We start from the raw sequence: 22073 nt of genomic DNA, 5'->3' as shown, positions 1-22073 counted from the left end.
TCGAATTTGAGCACGAAAATAACTGTGAATCGGTTGACACGCAACTTGTTAATTGGAGACTCATTTATACGAGTGTACTTGCTCGACTCTGGAATAGCGGGACAGTCAACATCACATTTTACAGCTGGCAACTTTGCTCACGAAAAAAGGAACGTTTCCCCCCGGAAAAAAGCATGTGATTGAACATTTTTAATCATGAATATTTTAAGACTCGATTTTTTGGTGCACATTCTGTTGGTTCAATATGTGGGTGGATTGTTAAATGAGACTTTTTATAAGAGTGATTTCGAGAGGGTATTGTCGAGAAGAAAGAGGTTTATAGTGTTCCCCGAAGGCAGTTCGTTCCAGCTGGGTAAGAACGGTGACATTATTTATGAGGGTCATTTATTTAACATACTTACGTCCGGTGCCGACAGAAGCGGTATGATAAGTTTTATCATAGTTTTAATACGAAATGTTAATGTTTCTTTCAATGTCTCGACTTCTTCTTTAGAATTCAAGATGGATTGTTCATACTGGTTTTTTTTAAACATAAAACTGACCTGGTCTGTGATTAATCCCTATCCCACCTGATGTTAAGTGCAGATGAGGCCAAAGGCATTGTAACTAAAATTTACTAATTATGCAACAGAGTTCAGTTCAACAACTTGATGACATGTGACGCCATAATATGAATAGTGTCGAATATGTAAAAGGACTATTGCCTACTTGTACAAGCAGTTTTTCCTTTAAGCACGTTTAGAGCACCTGCAAGAAAGTTATGCAAGTAGCTTAGCATTACTGGCTGAATGTTCTGCAACTTGAACGATCTTTCTTGCCTGTCCAGATTAGGCTCTAGAGTTTCGAAACCCTGGAAGCAGCTGATTGGTAAGGTTTAACCAGAGCATTTGCTATTGACATGGCTGATTACGCAGAACTTTACGAGTAACAAAGGGGTGCAAATGGCAAGAATTGCGTACACGCGTCTGCAATACCCCTGGTGTTGCAGATGTTTATGGGCGGTGGTGATCTCTTACCATCAGGAGACCCACTTGCTCGTTTTCCATCCAGTCGAATAAAAAAAAAACTAACTACAAAGTGTAGCATCCGAAGAAATGTCTAACGCGTACTTACATACCTGTCTCACTCATTTTGCCTAGCGGAAATTTTCTCTTTACGTCAATGCTCTCTACCTATTTGAGGATTCGCCAATATTCCACTTTTTTAATTTCTAGACCAAAATGGTCACTGATTTAGCTTCCATACTACGGCCAACTAAGAAGAGGCAGATCAGTAATTATCGGGACAATCTATTCAAATTGGTGGGAATTTTTGGGTGTCAAAGATAAGGAGGAGGAAAGGAGTAGACATTGGTATGTACTTTTATAAATGCGAGAAAGGACACAGGACGCTGGCGGCAACAGTTTCAAGTTGTAAGAAATTGGCTTCTGATATTGCAGTGTCCTGTCCTTACAGTAACATGTAGTTATATCTAAGGTTTAAAAAGAAAACGTTTTTTGCTTCGGATGGGATTAAAGCCTTGCATCTCCTGGCTGTCATCATCATCATCATCAGCCCGAAGACGTCCACTGCTGGACAAAGGCCTCCCCCTTAGAACGCCACAATGAACGACAACTTGCCACTTGCATCCACCGGTTTCCCGCTACTCTCACGATGTCGTCAGTCCACCTGGTGGGAGGCCTGCCAACGCTTCGTGTTCCGGTTCGTGATCGCCACTCGAGGACTTTCTCCCCCAACGGTTATCTGTTCTTCGAGCGATGTGGCCTGCCCATTGCCACTTCAATTTGCATATTTTTCCAGCTATGTCAGTGACTTTAGTTCTTGGACGAATTTCCGTATTCCGGATTCTGTCGCGCAAAGAAACTCCAAGCATAGCTCTCTCCATAGCTCGTTGCGTGACTTTGAGCCAGCTCCTGGCTGTATGAGCCAAGTTTCCTGCCAACTGGACAACGGGGCTGTTGAACAACACACCTGAACATTTTGATGGCTTGCTTATCCCAAAAGGGTGGTATGGTATAGTCACTAACACCAACAGCTGACACAACAAAGCGTAAAATACCTGATACGTCTCTATTTCTAGGGCAGTTAGGACGTGTCAGATATTACACGCTGTGGCAGATATTATTGCAGGTGACTGTATGGTGCACGTTTTTTGAAAAATCTTAAATTTATTGTACAACCGATAACAGAAATGACTCGTATGTCTAGTTTAAATGCTGCTGTAATATGATATGCAACATTTTGACTAGTTCAGTGGTGTGAATATAGTTTTTTTTTTTCAGTTTTCTGCGTCCAAACAGCAGCTTTGATCCCGATAGGAGACATCTTCCTCTATGGCAACACAGCAGCCATAGCCTGGAACCTTCCCTCTGACCCCAAGTTATTCCAGATGTTCAAAGACCAGGTCCGCGTAGGTCAGCGGAGGGGTGACCAGCAGGACCCAAAGCACATATACTATCTGGATGAAGATGGGAAGCTTATAAAGAAGGTGCCTTATAAGAGGTGAGAAAATGTTTTTGTGGCGATTTCAAATCCGCACCTGGTGACCAACCAATCTCCCGAAAATATTCGCTTGCATGCAATTTTAAACGTACCTACAAATCGTGACTCAGCGCAGGCGTAGGACGTCCACCAACATGATGGACGGATGACCTGGTTAAAGCTGCAGTTTCACGGTGGATGTACAGTAGCTGTGCCAGGATGCCGCTATACGCCACTATTGACATATGCAAGCAATCAAGATTTTTGGGAGGTTGTTCGAAAATCCCGGTGGTGCAGTTGGTAGGACACGACGCGTGCACTCAAAACCTTTTTTTTAAACATCGTAATATTTTCGAGATCGCTCTGAAGCGATAAGGCCGCCTATTGCTTACCTTAGAAAATCTCTATGTATATACTTATGTTCTCTGTACTGTTTACAGTATTGGTGTGCAATAAAGAGTTATTGTATTGTATTGTATTGTATTTTTCCAGAACAAACATCATAAACCCAGTATTTGCTAAAAGAAGCACAGATAAATTATCCTACAAGGAAAAGCTCCGACTGAAAATAGAACGCAGTAAAATGCACGAGAAACGTCTGAAGGAGGATTTTCTGGGGAAAAAACACATGGACAGGCATTCTATCGAATTCCACAGGAACAGCCGGTTAAGTTTGTTCGAGAAACTGGAAACATTTCTAAGCGCGTAAGTCACGTACTTACATAGTACACAAGTGTGTGTCTGACTTAAATGTTGAGGGTTCTGTACCAAATATTTTATGATGATGATGATGATCACGTGTCCGACTAAAGCAAACCTTTAAGCTTGTTTGTTACATGCCCGAATAAGGCTGCCAAAGTCAAAATTGAATAAAACGAAATATGGAACTTTATATTTTATATTGTGTTCGGGACCTAATCAAACAATATAGGTACTCGTATTTTTAACCCCCGGCGCAAAAACGTATAATAAGTTTGACCGCTATGTGTGTCTGTGTGTCTATCTGTGGCACCGCAGGTTTGAATGCGGTTTTTTTATGTTTCATCAAGTCGGTTTAGCCGTTTTTAAGATATTGAACTTTGAAGTGACAAAGTCGGGGGTTTTCCAACTTTTTGTAAGTTAGGTTTTTGAAAATTAATTTAGTTTTTACACATTACTGCGGCCGTGGTCACGAAGACTGAAGTATAGGGGATGGCAATCATAAGCGAAAATCGCGAATGATTCTTTTTTTAATATTGTTTGTGAGTGTCTAAACTTGATAGACAGACAACGGAGGGATTCTAGAAGGGTTTAGTTTACTTCTTTATCAAGTACGGAACCCTAATCAGCCAAAACAAGAACTCTGGAGTTCTATTCAGTATCGTTCTTTTAACGATACCTCGGCTACAGTAAGCTGTTAAGTAGCAATAATCTTTTATTTTTCTTTCTTTTCTGTTATGGCGTCCACAGGTAACACACATTGTGTAAATTTTTCAAGTGTCCTTATGACGTGCCATAAAATTTTGTGTTAAATGGCGATTAAAACTGCGCGTCCACTACATCGGAATCGAAGGGTACCATCAGCCAAATATGTGGTCTACCACCCTAAAGTTGATAATCGTTTGCATGTCACAAAACAACAATGCCAATACGTGACTGTCAACTTGGAAATTCGACTTTAGCGACATATTCATTTGATAGGAACTTGTTTATAAAATTGATAGACCACTTATTTGGCTGATGGTACGCACCATACGGAGCGGACGGATTGGTTGCTATAGATTTCTATGGCGCAGAAATGCCGATCCAGTGCAGGCAGTACCATTAAAATCTATACAAGCTCCGTACAGCTCGATTCCGATGCAGTGGACGCGCACCTGGGACCTGATGTTAGAGCGGCCAGGCAGCTCTCTACTGTCAAAAAAACTCCAGACTCCAGCACTGCTGGAAGGCAAAGGGAACCCACTACACTATTCTCTCAAAAAGTCACGACAGGTATTTTTTTCTTTAATTGTATAATATAGTTTTTAAGTATTTTATTTGTAATTATATTTTTATGAAAAATGGCCAAGTTTCTTGCGGCGCATTCTTCTTGAAAATGATGGTCTTTCCGAAAGCGCTGGTAGTTAAAAAAATGACGTGTAAAAGTGTCCATTGCGGCCTATTTACTGAACATTTGAATTTGAATTTTGAATTTGATGAGGTTAACACTGATCCTCATCTGATGACCACTCATTAGAATGTAGCGACTGAGAAGAACTTACATAATAACTGAAACGATAACTATAACCTAACCAACAAAATGTTGGAAAACTCCGACTTTGTCACTTAAAAGTTCAATATCTCAAAAACGGCTGAACCGATTTTTAAGAAACAAATAAAAAAATCGCATTCAAATCGGTCAACCCGTTTAAGAGCTTCGGTGCCACAGACAGACACACATGACGGTGAAACTTATAACACCCCTCTTTTTGCGTCTGGGGTTAAAAACTATAATTTTCTAGGATGGGCCAGGACGGTCGGCAGTGTGTCCTGTACAAGCTATGCACGGCGGGGCAACCTTACGTGAGGCAGGGCCCATTTCTGCAGGAGCTACTCCGAGTTATATTCACGTGAGTTAAGGTTTACATGATATTTGAACATGTGTTTAGCACACAGACAGTTCAATGGAACTAGTAATTTCCGTCCTATAAAAAACGAGTGAACTTTTCTTTTTTTTGTTAAATCACATTTTTTTAGGACAATATACGTATTTAAATAAGCTTTAAATGTTAAATGTACTAAATAAAAAGTGAGTCATGTCTGTACCACTGTATCGCTGAACCACCACGCTGATGAAAAACCTATCGAAATTATCGATTATATTTCGCGTTAACACGTGCCAAAATTCAAAAACAACCATTTTCTCAGAGATAGGACCAATCTAGATCGATTGTTTCCCCGCGAAAACCCTCACGTAGCAAAATTCGTCAAAATCGTTAGAATCGTTTCCGAGATCCCCGAAATAAATAAATTTTAACCTATATATAAAACAAAGTCGTGTTGGCTACACCATTTATAACTCGAGAACGGTGAACGGTGTTTTTGGATAATAAGTATTAAAAACATAGGAAAATTCACGAAAAATTTAAATTAAATAAAAAGCATTTTCCCATACAAAAAGTTCATGCGCTTCGTAACTGTCAAACATTTAATGTTCATCCCGTCGATAACGGTAAACTCTCCCCTCAAATTACGTATTTAAATAAATTGGACCCCGCTAGATGGCGCTGTTTTTGGTATGTTATCATAATTTTAATGTAAACGTTTTTTCGGGCAGGAAAACGCCTGCCGGGTCCGCTAGCACGTAAATAAATATAGAAAAAATGCTCTTTAACGCACTCACTGCCGCCTGACTTCTGCAGGTGCCACCGACCCAAAATGTATGAATAATTATGACAGCGGCACTGGGCGAAGTTCCGAAAACGCATATGTGCGTCGGTGGCAGTGAATGCGTTAAATATCATTTTTGTGTCTTGTATTGACATTATTAACGGCACTACAAAATATTTCATTTCTAAAAATATTTGGCGAAGTCAAAACTACTCAGATTTCTGTCATATACATAAGTGAACTTTTCTCTCCGGTTTATACGTACTGAAATAGAAATTTTTGCAGGTTACCAAAGGGCTCTGAAGAAAATGAAGAGTACGACAAAGCGCACACTTCTACAAAAGCCTGTGAAACACTGTACCCTGGATGCGATGACCTTAGAGATGATGTGGATCATTATGACATAAAATAATTAAAATAATTGAAATAATATGCTTGTATCATTTATCTCCAAACAGTTATCGAAGTGGAAGAAGACAAAATTAAATGATTTAATTAATTTTCATTGAGGTAGTTTAAAACAGTTACCTTGCTTCTCCGCAAACTGTTGTAAGATTTTAGTTCAAAAACCTAATTGCCGGAACTTTTTGATTCATAAAAATAATGAGATACGTTACAAGTAGGTTAACAGTAAATTTGAGCATTGATTGTTTTAGACGTTACTTTTCGAAGGATCATAGCAATATCTAAAATATCAATACCTTCTATTGCACAATTGATCCTTGCCAATCAAATCCTTGACTATAGAATAGCAGGCATTAAAAGTCTTGCTATAATTATAAATTCATCAAAACCTAGGCCAATGCTTGATGACAAATCTTTTACGTCAGAAACAACGACCATTTTTGCATTGACCAGAGCAACGCTCATGTAATTATCAAAGTAATTACAGTACGTATTGAACGCTACGTGTTACCAAGAACTCTTTCACAACTCTTATTAATTACAATGAAAGAAAACTTACAGCGCCCTCTTAGTTTTTACCAGACTTTGTTTTCGCAGAAATGTGGACGTGACTAACCAAGTGTTAGAGGAAAATGCTTGATGAAATTGCTGAGCATGACGCAATAATAAATCTCACAGTATATCTAACAACAAATTCGGGAGTCTTTAATTGTGTCGACGCGTTTACTGTGGATAGCTGGGTCACTAATATTTAACGTTTTCTCATCTGGGTCTTAAGCCATTTACCACACGAGTCATAACTTGGGAATTCACCGTTACATATCATTCGAGCCCCAATGTTTCAACGACTAAGCTAATTTGAATGTAGGCTTTAACTGAATGTCAACAACTAAGTCAATTTGTGTTGTCTTTCCGAAGTGCTAACCACGTCTGCTACAGCTCTAGTCGCCAGCTCCAGGTGCTAGCGCTACATGTTTTAAATTCCATCGTTTTTAATACCTACGTTTTAACTGAAGTTAAATCTACAACGTTATCTTTATCGACTATGTTGTTAAAGTTAACTATCGTGTTAATAGCGGTGTCAGTGGTGCCTATTTCAGCTATTCTAGATTCGATTAATGCATCCATACCAGAATCGATTGGTGATAATTCTGAAATTCTTTCAAGAAGAAAAAGATTTCTGATATTTCCTGATGGCAGCTCTTTCCAATTCGGTAAATATTTATAAATTTAATGTTCAAATTAAAGTTAAGAAAAATAATAGGTACACCACCCACAATTAGATTTCTTATTTACAATGTGAGTATAAACCTAAAATTCATAATTCCAAACAAATAAAAAAGTCTTAGGATACTCATTATCCCTAGACAAGTTTGATGTTTTGACTCTTAGGTTTGATGATCTGAGTTTTGACTCAAGAGTAGGAAATATGCCCATTTTGAAATATTCAAAACTGTCAAGGATTAAAAAATATATAGTTTATTTTGATTGAACATCGATGTCCTATTTACAGTATTTTGCACCCAAAACCATGGGTACCTTCAACTGGGTGATATTATATGGTTTGCTGAAACTGCAGCCATGGCTTGGGAGTTGCCGGATGATCCTTCTCTGTTCAACATGTTGAAATCGGAGCTACGGGACCCAGCCGCAGCGAGGAGACAAGATAATAAACACATTTACTACTTAGATGAAGTCGGGAAAGTCATTGCTAAAGTTCCATACAAAAGGTTAGTCTCAAAATTTATTATCTATAAATATCATAGTTTTAGGATACGGAAAGATAAAATTTGTACAAGCAGCACAAGATTAGAAGAAAGAGAAGATAAACGTGGGAAAAAATTGTTAGGAAATGGTCCCAATTCAGCATAATGTTGGATTTACGGCCGCTTTTGAATATTTTTAACATTAAAATTTAGTATTTAATTAAAGTAAATTTTTGGCGACTGCACAAGCCAATATAACCACTTGAAGCTGATGAAATTCGACTTGCAATATTTGACCATCAATCTATAAAATACATAAAAGCACGTTTTTCTTGTAAAACCAACAATTCCACTAGACAAAACTTCTTTACTTATTCTCTACTTTTCCAGAAAAAAGACAATGAACCCCGTATTCGCGAAGCGGAGCACCCGCAACGAAGACAAAGAAATTACCCTAACGAAGAAGGATTTTATAAAAAAAATGCATGAAATGCAAAAAAGCAGAAGTTACCTGCATAACATCGATGAGGCCAGCGCCGATTTTCACAGGATGGGTAGACATGGTTTATATAAAAAATTGGCAACGTTCTTTGAAGCGTAAGTGATTATAAAAACAAAAAAAAAGTTCGTACTTATTTTTCTCTCTTAATCAGCTTTAGTATACTTCAGTAAGCTAGTTGAGAAAGAAGATATGTATGAATTTTCAGACAAAACACGATAACAAAACATTATTCACTACATCTATATAGCGAAGTTATTGACCGAGCGAGAGCGAAGCTTCTCCGTTTCAGCTTGGTCCTGGTGTCCTTTCTCCCCTACTCGCATATGTTAATCTATCCAGAAATTTTGTAAGCAGACATCGGCTATGCTCAGAGACCGTTAGTACTAGGAAGCTGTAATTTGACACGAATATACATATCAGTCACGCCGACAAAGTGGTAAAATAAAAAACAGTAAAAAAAATTTTTTTGGGGTAACTCCATAGACGTAAAGTGGGGTATCTTTAGATAGGTATTTTAAAACTATTGGGGGGTTGCCAAAACGATTTTTCGATTCAGTGATCTGTTTGCGAAATATTCAACTTTTACAAATTTTCATTAAAGTCGAGCGCTCTTGTCCGACACACTCTTGGCCGGTTTTTTATTTTAATTTTGTTGTATTTGTGTGTCTTTGTGAATGTGAATTTTCGTTTCTTTAAACCGTGGGGGTATGCTGTGGTGCAAAGCCAGACTCGCGTGGTCCACAACACACAGGCCTACTAATCTATTACTAATCCGGGAATCATCATCACAACCGGAAAACTTCCACTGTTGAACAAAGGCCTCCTCAGAACGACAACTCGCTACTTGCATCCACCGATTGCCCACAATTCTCGTGGAAGTCCAACGCTTCGTCTTCTGGTTCGTGGTTACCACTGAAGAACTTTTCTCCCCCAACGGTTATCTGTTCTTCAAGCGATGTGACCCGCCCATTGCCACTTCGACTTTGATCATTAGCTATCTAAAACTTTTTTTTCTAGTGTTGGCATGCGAGGTCACCACTGCGTCCTCCGCATGCTGTGTGAAGTAGGGAAAGCCAACAACGAGCAGGGAACGTTTATGCAGGAACTCGTCAGGGCGACATTTACGTAAGTGTTGAAGTAAACTTGCCACCTACAAAGTTTCAACGGGTTTACCTTGTAAAAGTTCAGAGGAAAAGTTTAGTTTTTTTCATAGTTTGAAATGACTTGAAAGTAGCTGTTTTTGAATGAGACTGAAGTCTAAATTGAGAGCAGGCTTGGCGTTGCGATAGACATTGCTAAATTGAGATTGGTTTTTAATTTGATTGCGTAATAACGACATCTCTTGTCCGGGTGAGCGGTCAGTTCCAATGGGGTGCTGAGAGTTTCTTGATGAGGGCTACAGCATAGATGTCGCTAGTGTCGCTGCTTAAGTGACTAAATAAGAAAACAAACAAGCTGAGATATGTGGTGCATAGGAGAAATTCGTGTCTGTATCACTGCCCAGTGGTGGTGTAGAGGTAAAGCACGTGGCACGGAATGCCGTGGACCTGGGTTCGATTCCCAGCGCTGGTCTTATTTTTCTGGTTTTTCTATGCATCTATATTTCATTTTGTATTTTCGATATTGCTAAATTGACCTTATTGTCTTACGCACTTTGGTTCACAATTGTTTACAACACTTCTTTCTGTCGCATGTTATAAGATGAGGGTAGAAAGAAATGGTGAATGCGATTGCGGACGTCAGCGCGTTACAGAATACAGCCTGTGTCCAATACTAATACTAACAATAGTTTAAAAACAAGGCCTGAATTCAGCATATTTTTTCTTGCCTCATACCTACGGATAAAAGTAAAAAAGTTAATGGAAATCAAGAAAAACAAGGTGCATATTTAAATACAACTCTGGTTACAGGTTACCGAAAGGCGCATCCCACTTCGCCGAAGAGGGGGTTGAGTACGACAAGGCCCACAACGCAGAAGGCGACTGCGCCGTATTATACCCAGAGTGTGAAGATTTAGATGATCAATAAAATAAAAAAGTTTACGTCGTTTCTTTTATATTATTTTATGGCAGATGCCTATGCCTACTCTGTTATGAAATTCCGCAAGAAATAAGGCCTCATGGGACATAAATATCAGTACTTAAGAGATTATTATTTATATAAAATTCTGTAACTTCATTGACTTATCCTCCCAGTCCGTAAATCAGAGTCGCATTGGCCGTAATTTGCTTAAAACACTTTCAAAATATATATTGTTTTGATCATCATAATGAACACAGTTTTTATATGGCTCCAAGATATTGGTTACATTTAATCTAATACATTTGAACGAACAATTCTTATATTTATATATATACTTCGGGGATTTCGGAAACGGCTGCAAAAATTTGGTATGTGGGGGTTTTCGGGGATGAAAAACCGATCTAGCTCTTGGTCTTGTCTTTGGGAAAACGCTTATTATCGAGTTTTAGCCCGAGCAAAGCTCGGTCGCCCAGGTACTATTAGTTAAACTTAATACGACGCACGTTCATAAGAAAAAGGGTCTACAAGTATTTCTTGTTTCCTTGAGATTCGAAACCCTAGAAATATAGGAACAATGGCTTCATCATAGTATTTCTTAAACTGTAGTCAAATCTAACAAATAAAAATAATAACTGTGCGTATTTCTATAACTACGCTCATTATCTGTACTATGTATAGTACACGTCAAACTTAAAACAATTAAAAGACCAGAACTGACTCTGGCGTCTTCACCCTACTTTAAGATTGATTTAAGTACTTACTACATCTTCAAACAAACTAAATTCAATTAACCATCTTAATCAAATCCCTTTAACATTGTACCCGAATTTAAACCACTGCAATATAACAATTGCAGCTACCACACTTTGTTTCATTCTAAACCCTTTATCTAACACGATAAAACAGAAAATCAAAATGTATGGCGACACAGACAAGAAATTCCAAGAAGGTGTTAAGCGTGACAGTCTAATGAGTGGAGGCGACAGGCGCGTTCTAATTCGCAGGGCAAACATCGCGGGTCAACGGACACGCTTGAGCTTCTGTGTTTTGCCGCGCGACAGCTTAGAGTGGACATTCTTTTGGTTTTGTAAGCTGGGATTTTTCCTTTGTACACTCGCCATATATCTGAGCATGAACTCTAATGCCTTGAGAATAGAGTGCATGCTCCGATATTTTTGACTACCTTGGCCGCTCAGAAATATCTGATGGCGAGTGTACTATCGACTAAGTAGGTATGTACAGTAGCCATCAGATATTTCGGAGCGGCGAGAGTGGTCAAAAATATCAGCACATGCACTCTATTATTAAGGCATTAGAGTTCATATTGTATCGATACTTTTGACCACCTCGGCCGCTCAGAAATATCTGATGGCGAGTGTACTATCGACTAAGTAGGTATGTACAGTAACCATCAGATATTTCGGAGCGGCCAGGGTGGTCAAAAATATCAGCACATGCACTCTATTATTAAAGCATTAGAGTTCATATTGTATCGATACTTTTGACCACCTTGGCCGCTCAGAAATATCTGATGGCGACTGTACTATCGATCAAGTAGGTATGTATAGTTGCCATCAGATATTTCGGAGCAGTCAAGGTGGTCAAAAATATCGGCACACGCACTCTATTATTTTGACCAACTTGTCAGCTCCGAAATAACTAATTGCGACTGTAGGTATCGTGAACATTTTTGTACAAAAATAGAGAAACAAACCTTGAGATACATAAACGTACGCAAGTGCTTTATATCGGAACTTCCTTAGTGTTCTATACTATCTGTTTGTCACAGAACTGTCTCTTAGTCACTACCTAACAGTAATAATAGACAGCCGAAACTCATGTATGATGTGCATATTTATTACCGCAAAAACAACAAAAATTATAATAAAAATTAAAGGTGATCCCAACCAAGCAATATAAAATAATCACTATGTATGCATTTTCTTAGCAGCAAGCAGGGCTCTCCTAACATTAGACCTTTGTAGATACGTCCGTTTAAAGCGTATAATTATTTTGACATGCCTACAAATTTTAATTAAATCCTGGATGCGCGAGTTTGACTCGTACTTGACCATTTTATTATTGTTCCCAACATCAGAATATCAATAATAAGACTTAATGCCATATTAAGTTGTCACAGAAAAAAAAATTTTTTGGAAAAATAAAATTTTTGGGCTGACTGCCCATACATTGTTAACAATGGCCAATCGACCCCTCCTACTAAGTGAGTAAACCAAATTTAATGTCAATCTGACTAGAAGCGAAGAAGACCTAGGCTAACATTTGTTGACCAATGCATGGTGGGTACTCCAACGGCTAACTGTACAGTCACCAGTCCCAGCGGAGCGTGAAAAAATATCTGACACATCCTTTTGGCCCTAGAAATAGAGTCGTATTAGATATTTATGCACGCTTGTTGCGTCAGATATTGGTGCTGGTGACTGTACACTGAGCGAAAACTTTTTAGACCAAGCACTGTAAGGGCCTACACTAGATGGCGCGGTTGCAGGTAAAATACGTCGCAAGCGACTAGTGCAATTAACGCTGCTTATACTATTTTTCAACAAGAACCCACCCGCTCCGTGCAAACCGCGTCAGCTAGCGTCGACCCTAAGAGTTCTCATAAAATAATAGAACAGATACAGACGATTAAAAATCTAAAACCATTTTCACCCTCACGCGTTCACAAAAGAAATCCCAAATGAATAAACCATCCACTCTATTCCTGTCGCTCGAAAAAGATCATTCGTATGAAAACCCGCGACGGACGAGTCGAGTATTACGTAGTCACTTAATACGTTTATGTGTGAAAAACATGAGGTGCCTCAAATTACTTACGATTCTCCTTTTCGCGATAGAGAGCGACAGTGATTGCCCAAATGTTAGAACGGAGTTAAGTGGTATTAGAAAGAGACGGCACTTGGTGTTTCCTGAAGGTACTAACTTTGCGGTAAGTTTTTTTTTTGTTTACATTGAAGAATTAGAAAAGTGCGGCTTGCGGGAGCCCTTAATGTCATTATTTCGGGACGCGTGATTCACTAATAGGTATACCGGGTGGGCCCTTTGATAGGAGCAAAATAATTAAAACATAGCTCGTACTCATCAATGGACGACATAATTAGTTTTTATTATGTTTATTGCACTTTAAAGTTTGTTAGAAGAAGCAATGTAAAGGAAACTTTTTTATATTTGTAGCGTGACTGATGTCGTCAATACGGTATTTGACAACTCCTGAATTTGCCATATCTTAATATTATTATGAAAATATAGATATACAGACAATGTTTAGCGAAGAGAAAACTTAAATCGGTTGAAAATTGGATTTATAGTGATTTTTTGAAAAATCTATATACCTGTCTCTTTCTCAAACGCTTTTCTCTGTACAGCAATTATGGCGCTACTGGCGTGTGACGTCACATGCCAGTATGTCTTTCTCTGTCTAATCTTGATTTTCAAACCTTTATAACTTTGTTATTTGTAAAGGTAGCTTAAAAAATGTTTCTCTACTCGATAACCGGCATTGTGTAGTTTTAATTTATAAAACATATACAAAATAGTCAAATACCGTATTCAATTTGGCTCTAAATTGGCGTACATTAATAATTATATTTAAATTGTATGAAAAAGAGAAAATTTAAGGAATCCGTTATTGATAAAATTCGCTGAACTAATATCGTTCACAATGTTTTAGACTATCGCGGTCGTTACTTATTTTGCACAGTTGCAAATCAAGGTACGCGGAACAAAACCCGAATTTAAATCATAAAATAATATAACCCTTTCATTTTTAATACTTACAAACTTTTTTTGCTGACTGTACTTGCATTGTCACCCAAACTACATTTGCATACCAAATTTTAAGTCGATGCTACAGATAGACATGTAGAAATAGAGAAAAAATTGATATGACCAAATTTGTAGGAAATTTTATGTAGAAACTTTTGTCCGAAGTAATCATAATGCTATTTGTACAAATATTCGAGATATGAGCAAAAACCTAAAAAAAAATACCTTCAACCCCCTTTTACACCGTCAGCACAACCCCCACCCTTGAGGACTTTATTATGTTCATTTGGATACTGCAAGGTACTGTACCAATTTTCAAAACTACACGAGTTTTTTCCCCTGATTGCCCATATTCGGCTTTATTTGATCCTATTAAAACCTAACCTACGTTATAGAGCTATACAGCATGATCGTTTCAAAAAATCGTTTTTTCGGGCGTACTGTTGCTGTTAGCCTCAGACGGCTTTTACAGCTTACCGGAGAGAGGGCGAGCAACCAGATGGGCCGCTCAGCAAGTGGGTGGTTTAACTTAGCATGCCAAAGGGTGCTCCTATTGAGCCGACCTCGGGCTTTGGACGCTAAGGGAGAGTTTGCAAGCAATCGGATTTTTTATGCTACGTCGTTTCGGAAGGACTATGTTAGCCCCGACTGAGAAGAAATCTGTTTGTGGTATTTTGACTATGAGTGAAAATCACGAAAGTTTAAAACGTTATGGTGATGATTACCAGCCTGCCGATTTCCTCGTTTTCAGATAACTATATCTCTAGTAAAAGCGTTCATGACGCACGCTCCGTCTGGCTGGAACGTAGTGCTCGAGATCGACGTGTTGTTCCCCATGCCTGATGCCAACTTCACCAACGCTTCCTACAGGAGGAAGCTGCACCATCGTCAAAAGCGTCAGTTCTGGGAGAAACTGCAGACTGCTATAGACTTGTAAGTAATTTCAACGGGCGCGTAACTGATCGCATAATTTTTGTTAGTCATAATGTTCATTTGACATAATTTTTGTTAGTTATAATTTTTTTTCGCCGAAATCGTAAATTTTAAATGAATTTGATAACTAGCTGTAAATACGACCTTTTTTAGGGTTCCGGAGTCAACTAGGAACCCTCATATATTATTAAAATCAAACAGACCAAGGCACAAAACTTATTAATCCCACGAAACGTGTGGTTTGCCGAAATAAAGTTAAAACTTATTTTTACAAAAAAACGACAAGGGAAAGAAAATATCTATCTACAGGAGCTACATTATAAGTCTATTATCGATAAAAATGTATGTAATATGAACCATCCCAGAAAACTTAAGGTACCCAATAGCGCAGACTTCTCCCCGTGAGTGTCGTAAAAGGTCAATAAAGGATCTGATATGAAAATGAGTTGCAGCTCTTTTTGTTCCCAAGAACTCCGGACTCCAGCACGTGGAAGGGAAGAGGAAACCACCACTCTGTTTTCCAGAGAAAATCGTCATGAATGTTGGCTTCAGATCTTCAATAGCCGACCATAACCAGTGGGCACTCTGTCAAGAGTGTACCAACTTATAAGAAAGATTAGTAGTTATAAATAAATAAATATCATGGGACACTTGACACCAATTGACCTATGTCCCAAACTAAGCAATGCTTGTATTATGGACACTAGGCAACGGATAAACATACTTATAGAGATAAATACATACTTAAATACAAATTAAACATCCAAGACCCGAGAACAAACTTTCTTATTATTCATACAAATATCTGCTCCGGCCGGGATTCGAACCTGGGACCTTGAGCTTCGTAGTCAGGTTCTCTAACCACTTGGCCATCCGGTCGTCCAGTTATAAGGAATGTTTCTTTTCAGTCACAACTTGAACGGACAAGCCTGTATTCTGAGAAGTATATGTGAGGCTAAAACCCACCTAGCGCCGCCTGGCAAGTCCCTGGTACACGACTTGTTGAGGGTTATATTTACGTAAGTATTTTTTGAAATCACAATCCCCCTGATTTTAGCCAACGAATTGGGATTGGTATTGGGGTTGGGAAATACTAATGTTTTTTTTTCTAAACAAAAATCCATTATTATACACAGTGGCGTAGCTATCTTATGGCCAGGTGGTGCAGTGCACTAGGGCCCCGGAGCTCGGGGGCCCTGTAACCTAAGCTTTGTAAAAAGAGGAGCAAAAAAAAATCTTGTGAGCAGGCTCGAGCCATTTTTGTTCAAAATGTTTTTGAAGGCCAATATAAGTTCAATCTACGTGGAAAGAGGGGATGAGGGCCCGATTCTATCTCTGTGCACCGGGGCCCTTATCCACGTAGCTACACCAATTTCGATATTTTTCACGCTAATCAGATTTATGTAAATTAATAATTGAAACTATTTTTTTTAAGACGTCTTAGTTTAATCTAGGTCTGCCACAGTAATGTTTTTATACATTTTTTATTGCCACTGACAGTGTCGTTATGTCAGATTATGGGTCCAAATCGAATTCACGCGTGCATTGTGGAGAATCTATTTTCCCAGAATAAAATACAATTTAGACTGTCCTACGTCATCAAAATCAAACGAACGTTATTACTTATTTAGAACATTATATTAAAATTAAATAACTACAGGAAACGATTTAAAAAGCATTTCTCTCCGACTGGTCTAAAAAACAGACAGCTTGAATTCGAAGTAGTGTTAATTTATATACATCAAAATGTCTGTGTTTCTTTTTTTTTTTATTCGACTGGATGGCAAACGAACAAGTGGGTCTCCTGATGGTAAGAGATCACCACCGCCCATAGACAACTGCAACACCTGGGTATTGCAGATGCGTTGCCAACCTAGAGGCCAAAGAAGGAATACCTCAAGTGCCAGTTATTTCACCGGCTGTCTTACTCTCCACGCCGAAACACAACAGTGCAAGCACTGCTGCTTCACGGCAGATGGTGGTAGCAATCCGGGCGGACCTTGCACAAGGTCCTACCACCTGCGTAATTTACACAACCACAATTTGACACTACGCAGGTCTCGGCTGAATTAGTGTTGCCAGCAGCGATTATTAATCACGATCGTAATCGAGCTAAGCGTTCATATCGATGATTGCCTTATAATCCGCAGACGTGACGTGAATGGTTGGATGAAGTAGGATCATTCGTGTTCCTGCAATTTAGACGGCGTGTGTAAAGCTAGCTATGCACGTAACTTATTAAAATTGATCCTGATTTCATGGATGTGCTTCCTTGAAGCAGAAGGTCAGATATATTTACAAAGCAATACAGCATTGCAGTAAAAAAACAAAAAATGGATCGAGTTTAAATCGTCAAGGATGTCCTTGAAGTAGAATGTTAGATTAGCTTATTTATCAATAACAAGTTGCATTATTACAGGAATACGCTGCAAAAATCAATTATACTAATCGCTGTCTCGCGGGAACTATGCAATTTTCCGGGATAAGAATTATTCTATGTCCTTCCCCGGAACTCAAACTACGAGTACCTACGTGTATACCGAATTTCATCTAAATCAGTTCAGCGGTGTAGACGTGATGAGGTAACAATTAAAAAACAGAATTAGAAACTTTCGCATCCCACTTAATATTACTTACCCGAGATCGCTCTGAAGCGATAAGGCCGCTTATTGCTTACCTACCTTAGAAAATGTTCATGTCTATACCTGTGTTTTATGTACTGCTAACTGTGTTGGTGTGCAATAAAGAGTTATTGTATTGTACTTATAAATGCGCCGGACGGGGACGGGGGAAAACTGTACGGAGTCCCGGGTAACGGCTAGTTTATAGTAATTAATTAATTGCAATAAATAAATAAATAAAATATTTAATTTAGCGGGACTTGCATGGCATTTAAATTGAATTTAAACATATCGTGAACAGCGAGACTTACTACACGAACCGCAGAATTTTAATTGCTCGAGAGAGTTAGAGAATCAATTTATATTCCTGTTGCGAGTGAGCTATCTCTTTCTCCGAGTTTCATCGGCTTGTTGTTAGTTAACTCGGTGACGTTTACTGAGAATAGAATATAATTAACAATTTAATTTGATGTTTGTTGTTGACTTTGATCTAGATTCTAGATCGACTAAAGTCGGGAATTGTATCTTTGTAAGTGTGTCACTATCAATTTGGGTTTGAGGTTTGGGTTAAAATAGGATATTAGGCTATTTTTCCACCAGAGATGTGCGAGGATGTGTTCCGAGGAACGTGTTTTTACCCGACTGCCCGAAGGAAGGTCATGTTTTTCATGAACCAATAGAAACGCTTCATTTATCTTTCCTCGCTCCGCTCAGCTGTTTGCGCTAGAGCTATGCTGTGCGAAGACAGGTGAAGGGTCCACGGAAAGAACACGCCTAGTCACCTTTTTTCACCCGACTGCCTGAAGGAGGGTTATGTTTTTCGAGCGTATGTATGTATGTGGGTATATATGTCCATTTCTTTGGTCCTCGCTGCTGCCTTAACGGTTAGACGGATTTTAATATATGAGGTATCATTGGATTTGTCATAACTGTCGGAGTGACAATAGGCTACGTAATATTTCAATATGGCGTCTGCAAAAAAATATGGCGGAGGAATGAAAATAATATGTTTTGTATTGTAACAATATAGGTATCAAATGAAAGCTAATAATTAACCCATTTTAAATATGTATGGGTTTATATGTATGGGTTTACTTTTAATCTACCGTTTTCACATAAATATCAAAAAAGTGTAAAATAAAACATTAAATTAAAAATATCAAAAAACCTAATAAAAAATGGTTAATTTAAAGTTCAACAGTTGGGACCCATTTAAATCGTGACGCTCAAAAATCTCTTAGTAATTGGTCCCGACTGTTGAACTTTAAATTAGCTACTTAACAGAGTTCTAGACCACTAGACTTATTTTCTTCCTTTTAGTTTTGGCAGTCGAGGTTTTCTATTTTTTTTTAATGTTTTATTTTAAAATTGAGACTTCAATCTCGAAATGTAGAACTGGCAAAGTACTGTGACTTACCAATAAATCAAATAATCTGAAAACAATATAAAATATTTTTTTTTAACTTTTAAATAAAGTGATGACTAACTTTCAAAACGCTACAACACAAAAAGTTGCTTATAGGTGACTAGACACGTTCTTTCCGTGGACCCTTGAGAGACAGAAAATAAGACAGGCTACACAATCAAATAAAAAGAAACATAAGCAGGTGGCAATGGGCTCAGGCTCAGCATAAGCTGCGAGCAAACGAAACTTGCATCGCTGATTTTCAGCCAGCGCCCGTCCCACAGCGTAACAAGTTTACTCTAGAGCCGGGTAAGACTGCATTGTTGCAGGTGGTAGGACCTTGTGCAAGGTCAGCCCGGATTGCTACCACCATCTTGCTCGCTAAATCCTGCCGTGAAACAGCAGTGCTTGCACTGTTGTGTTTCGGCGTGGAGAGTAAGACAGCCGGTGAAATTACTGGCACTTGAGGTATCCCATCTTAGGCCTCTAGGTTGGCAACGCATCTGCAATCCCCCTGGTGTTGCAGGTGCCTATGGGCGGTGGTGATCTCTTATCATCAGGAGACCCACCTGCTCGTTTGCCATCCAGTTGAATAAAAAAAAAATATTCTTGTCACTATCAAAAATATACCTACTAGCAAAATCTTTCAGTAAATTAAGGGTTTCTATTGGTTCACGAAAGACACATTCCTCGCAACACATCCTCATACGTCATCTCTGATGGAAACGCTGCCTTAATGTTTAGGTGAAAGCGAGTTTCCTTGTGCTAGTTCTTGGCTATGTTTCATTAAAATTCATTAAGTATTTTTTGAGCAACTCCGGGTACCAACTGGCAGATCTCAAACGTGATGTCTAAAAAAAAATCCCAAACCCGAAATATTTTTCAAACCTTCAAAACGGTAGTCCAGCGATATTTGGGAAAATGCGGCCATTAAAGGCTTGAGTTACGCGACCGGGTGAAATAGTGCATCCCCCGTGGCGCGACGTCACCAGGCGCGAGGGAGACAGATAGCTGCTTTGAATTATTGAAAACTAGTCTCTTGCTACGGCTTCGTTCGCGTTAGAAGTTAAATCTAGCGGTTAAATTGAAATTGGGTTGAGTTCGAAAAGTTGGAACTAGACGACGAAGACTTTGCAAACTTATTTAAATTAATAGCGAATTATTTAAATTAGAAGTTTCATTTTTTCAGCTTGACACGTCCATGCGTTCCTGAGAAAAAAAAGTCTTGACAGACGGACGGACGGACAACAAAGTGATCCTATAAGGGTTCCGTTTTTTCCTTTCGAGGTACGGAACCCTAAAAAATGCGAGTCCGAATCTAACTAAACATAATGTATTACGTTGAACTCCAATTCCTGAGTACTGTCCACTCCAGTATTTCAGAAAAGATACTTATGTCATCGAATCACCAGCTGTCCCACAAAACGCTTGTATTATCCACATCTTGGATCCAAGCAGCAGTTATTCGCAGAAACACTAGGTTTAATAAATAATCTCTATTCGCAGGGCGCCTCTTCACGAGAGGGGGTTCGTGGAAGAAATAGGGGGGGTGTATGAGGACTTGCTCGACCCCCTCCTCTGTGACAGGATCAACGACTGCCCGTTCTCCCTACTGCATTTTGTATTGGCTCTGAACAAGCAGAGATATTGAGATTTGCTTCGCACGTTTATGTACCTAATAGGACATGAAAATTGATTTATATTGTTGTTCTAACTTTTCATAAAATCGTTCAATTAACTGGTTTAGGTAAACAATTTGTGATTAGTTATTCACAAAGTCATTGATAATCTTGTATGTGTATAAGTAAGATTTTTAAACTTATGTGTATTTGGTTTAAAATTTACAAAGTTTTCGTGTATTCATTGCGTAGTGTTCAGAATAAATCATCATGCAGAAAAAGTTGTCTCATTTAAAATCAATTTCCCAACATTCCCTAGGTTCCCTACATTTTTCTCGTAGAATACTTGTCTAACAGAATGCTCAGGGTACTTTGGTCATGAAGGGTGATTTAGGCCTTCGCATTAGCCTGGTCCACATGTACATTCATCATCATCATACCAGCCTATATACGTCCCACTGCTGGGCACAGGCCTCCTCTCAGAACAAGAGGGCTTGGGCCATAGTTCCCACGCGGGCCCAGTGCGGATTGGGAACTTCACACGCACCATTGAATCGCTTCGCAGGTTTGTGCAGGTTTCCTCACGATGTTTTCCTGCACCGCAAAGCTCGTGGTAAATTTCAAATGTAATTCCGCACACGAATTTCGAAAAACTCAGAGGCGCGAGCCGGGGTTTGAACCCACGACCCTCTACTTGAGAGGCGACAGGTCAAACCACTAGGCCACCACGGCTATTGTACATGTACATTGTCGTAATAATATTATAATTATTATATGGTTGGTCTTAGGAGGCCACCCACTTTTTTTTTGTTATATACCTATTCTACAGGATGCCCGCGATGAACCCATGATTTTAACCACTCATTTTTAGGGCACCTAATAAATCCTACTTAATATTATAAATGTGAAAGTTTGTTAGTGAGTGAGTGAGTATGTTTGTTACTTCTTCACGCTGAAATGGCTAAACGGTTTTGGATGAAATTGGGCAAGAAGTTAGTTTATACCTGGATTAAAAAAGGATACTTTTTATCTCGATATTCCCACGGGATAGGGATAAAATCTTTAAATAACAACCGCTGGGCTTAGAGTCATGAAATTTAGTATGTAGGTAGCTGGACCTCTGGAATAACACATGGGCTACTTTTTATCTCGATGTTCCCACGGGATAGGGATAAAAACTCGAACTAATAACCGCTGGGCGTAGAGTCATGAATTTTGGTATGTAGATAGCTGGGCATCTGG

General features: G+C 38.9%; 3 protein-coding genes across 3 annotated transcripts; all 3 read left to right on the top strand.

The window, feature by feature from the left end:
* The first annotated feature begins 12 nt into the window (after positions 1-12).
* Positions 13-6244, top strand: LOC141440028 (uncharacterized). Its single transcript, XM_074104485.1, has 5 exons — positions 13-352; positions 2283-2502; positions 2974-3186; positions 4965-5072; positions 6118-6244. Exons 1-5 carry the CDS (start codon positions 196-198, stop codon positions 6242-6244), a joined length of 825 nt encoding a protein of 274 aa, XP_073960586.1. The 5' UTR covers positions 13-195.
* Positions 6245-7020: 776 nt separating this feature from the next.
* LOC141440021 (uncharacterized) lies at positions 7021-10473 on the top strand. Its single transcript, XM_074104478.1, has 5 exons — positions 7021-7451; positions 7751-7967; positions 8334-8540; positions 9463-9570; positions 10356-10473. Exons 1-5 carry the CDS (start codon positions 7283-7285, stop codon positions 10471-10473), a joined length of 819 nt encoding a protein of 272 aa, XP_073960579.1. The 5' UTR covers positions 7021-7282.
* A 2758-nt stretch (positions 10474-13231) lies between these two features.
* LOC141439802 (uncharacterized) lies at positions 13232-21077 on the top strand. Its single transcript, XM_074104177.1, has 4 exons — positions 13232-13417; positions 15005-15186; positions 16095-16205; positions 20719-21077. Exons 1-4 carry the CDS (start codon positions 13283-13285, stop codon positions 20861-20863), a joined length of 573 nt encoding a protein of 190 aa, XP_073960278.1. The 5' UTR covers positions 13232-13282; the 3' UTR covers positions 20864-21077.
* The last annotated feature ends 996 nt before the right edge of the window (positions 21078-22073 follow it).

The sequence above is a fragment of the Choristoneura fumiferana genome, chromosome 21 (genome assembly GCF_025370935.1).
Source record: "Choristoneura fumiferana chromosome 21, NRCan_CFum_1, whole genome shotgun sequence".
NCBI classification, from domain to species: Eukaryota; Metazoa; Arthropoda; class Insecta; order Lepidoptera; family Tortricidae; genus Choristoneura; species Choristoneura fumiferana.
Note: the sequence above shows the minus strand (reverse complement) of the source record. Positions and strands in the feature narration are given on the sequence as shown.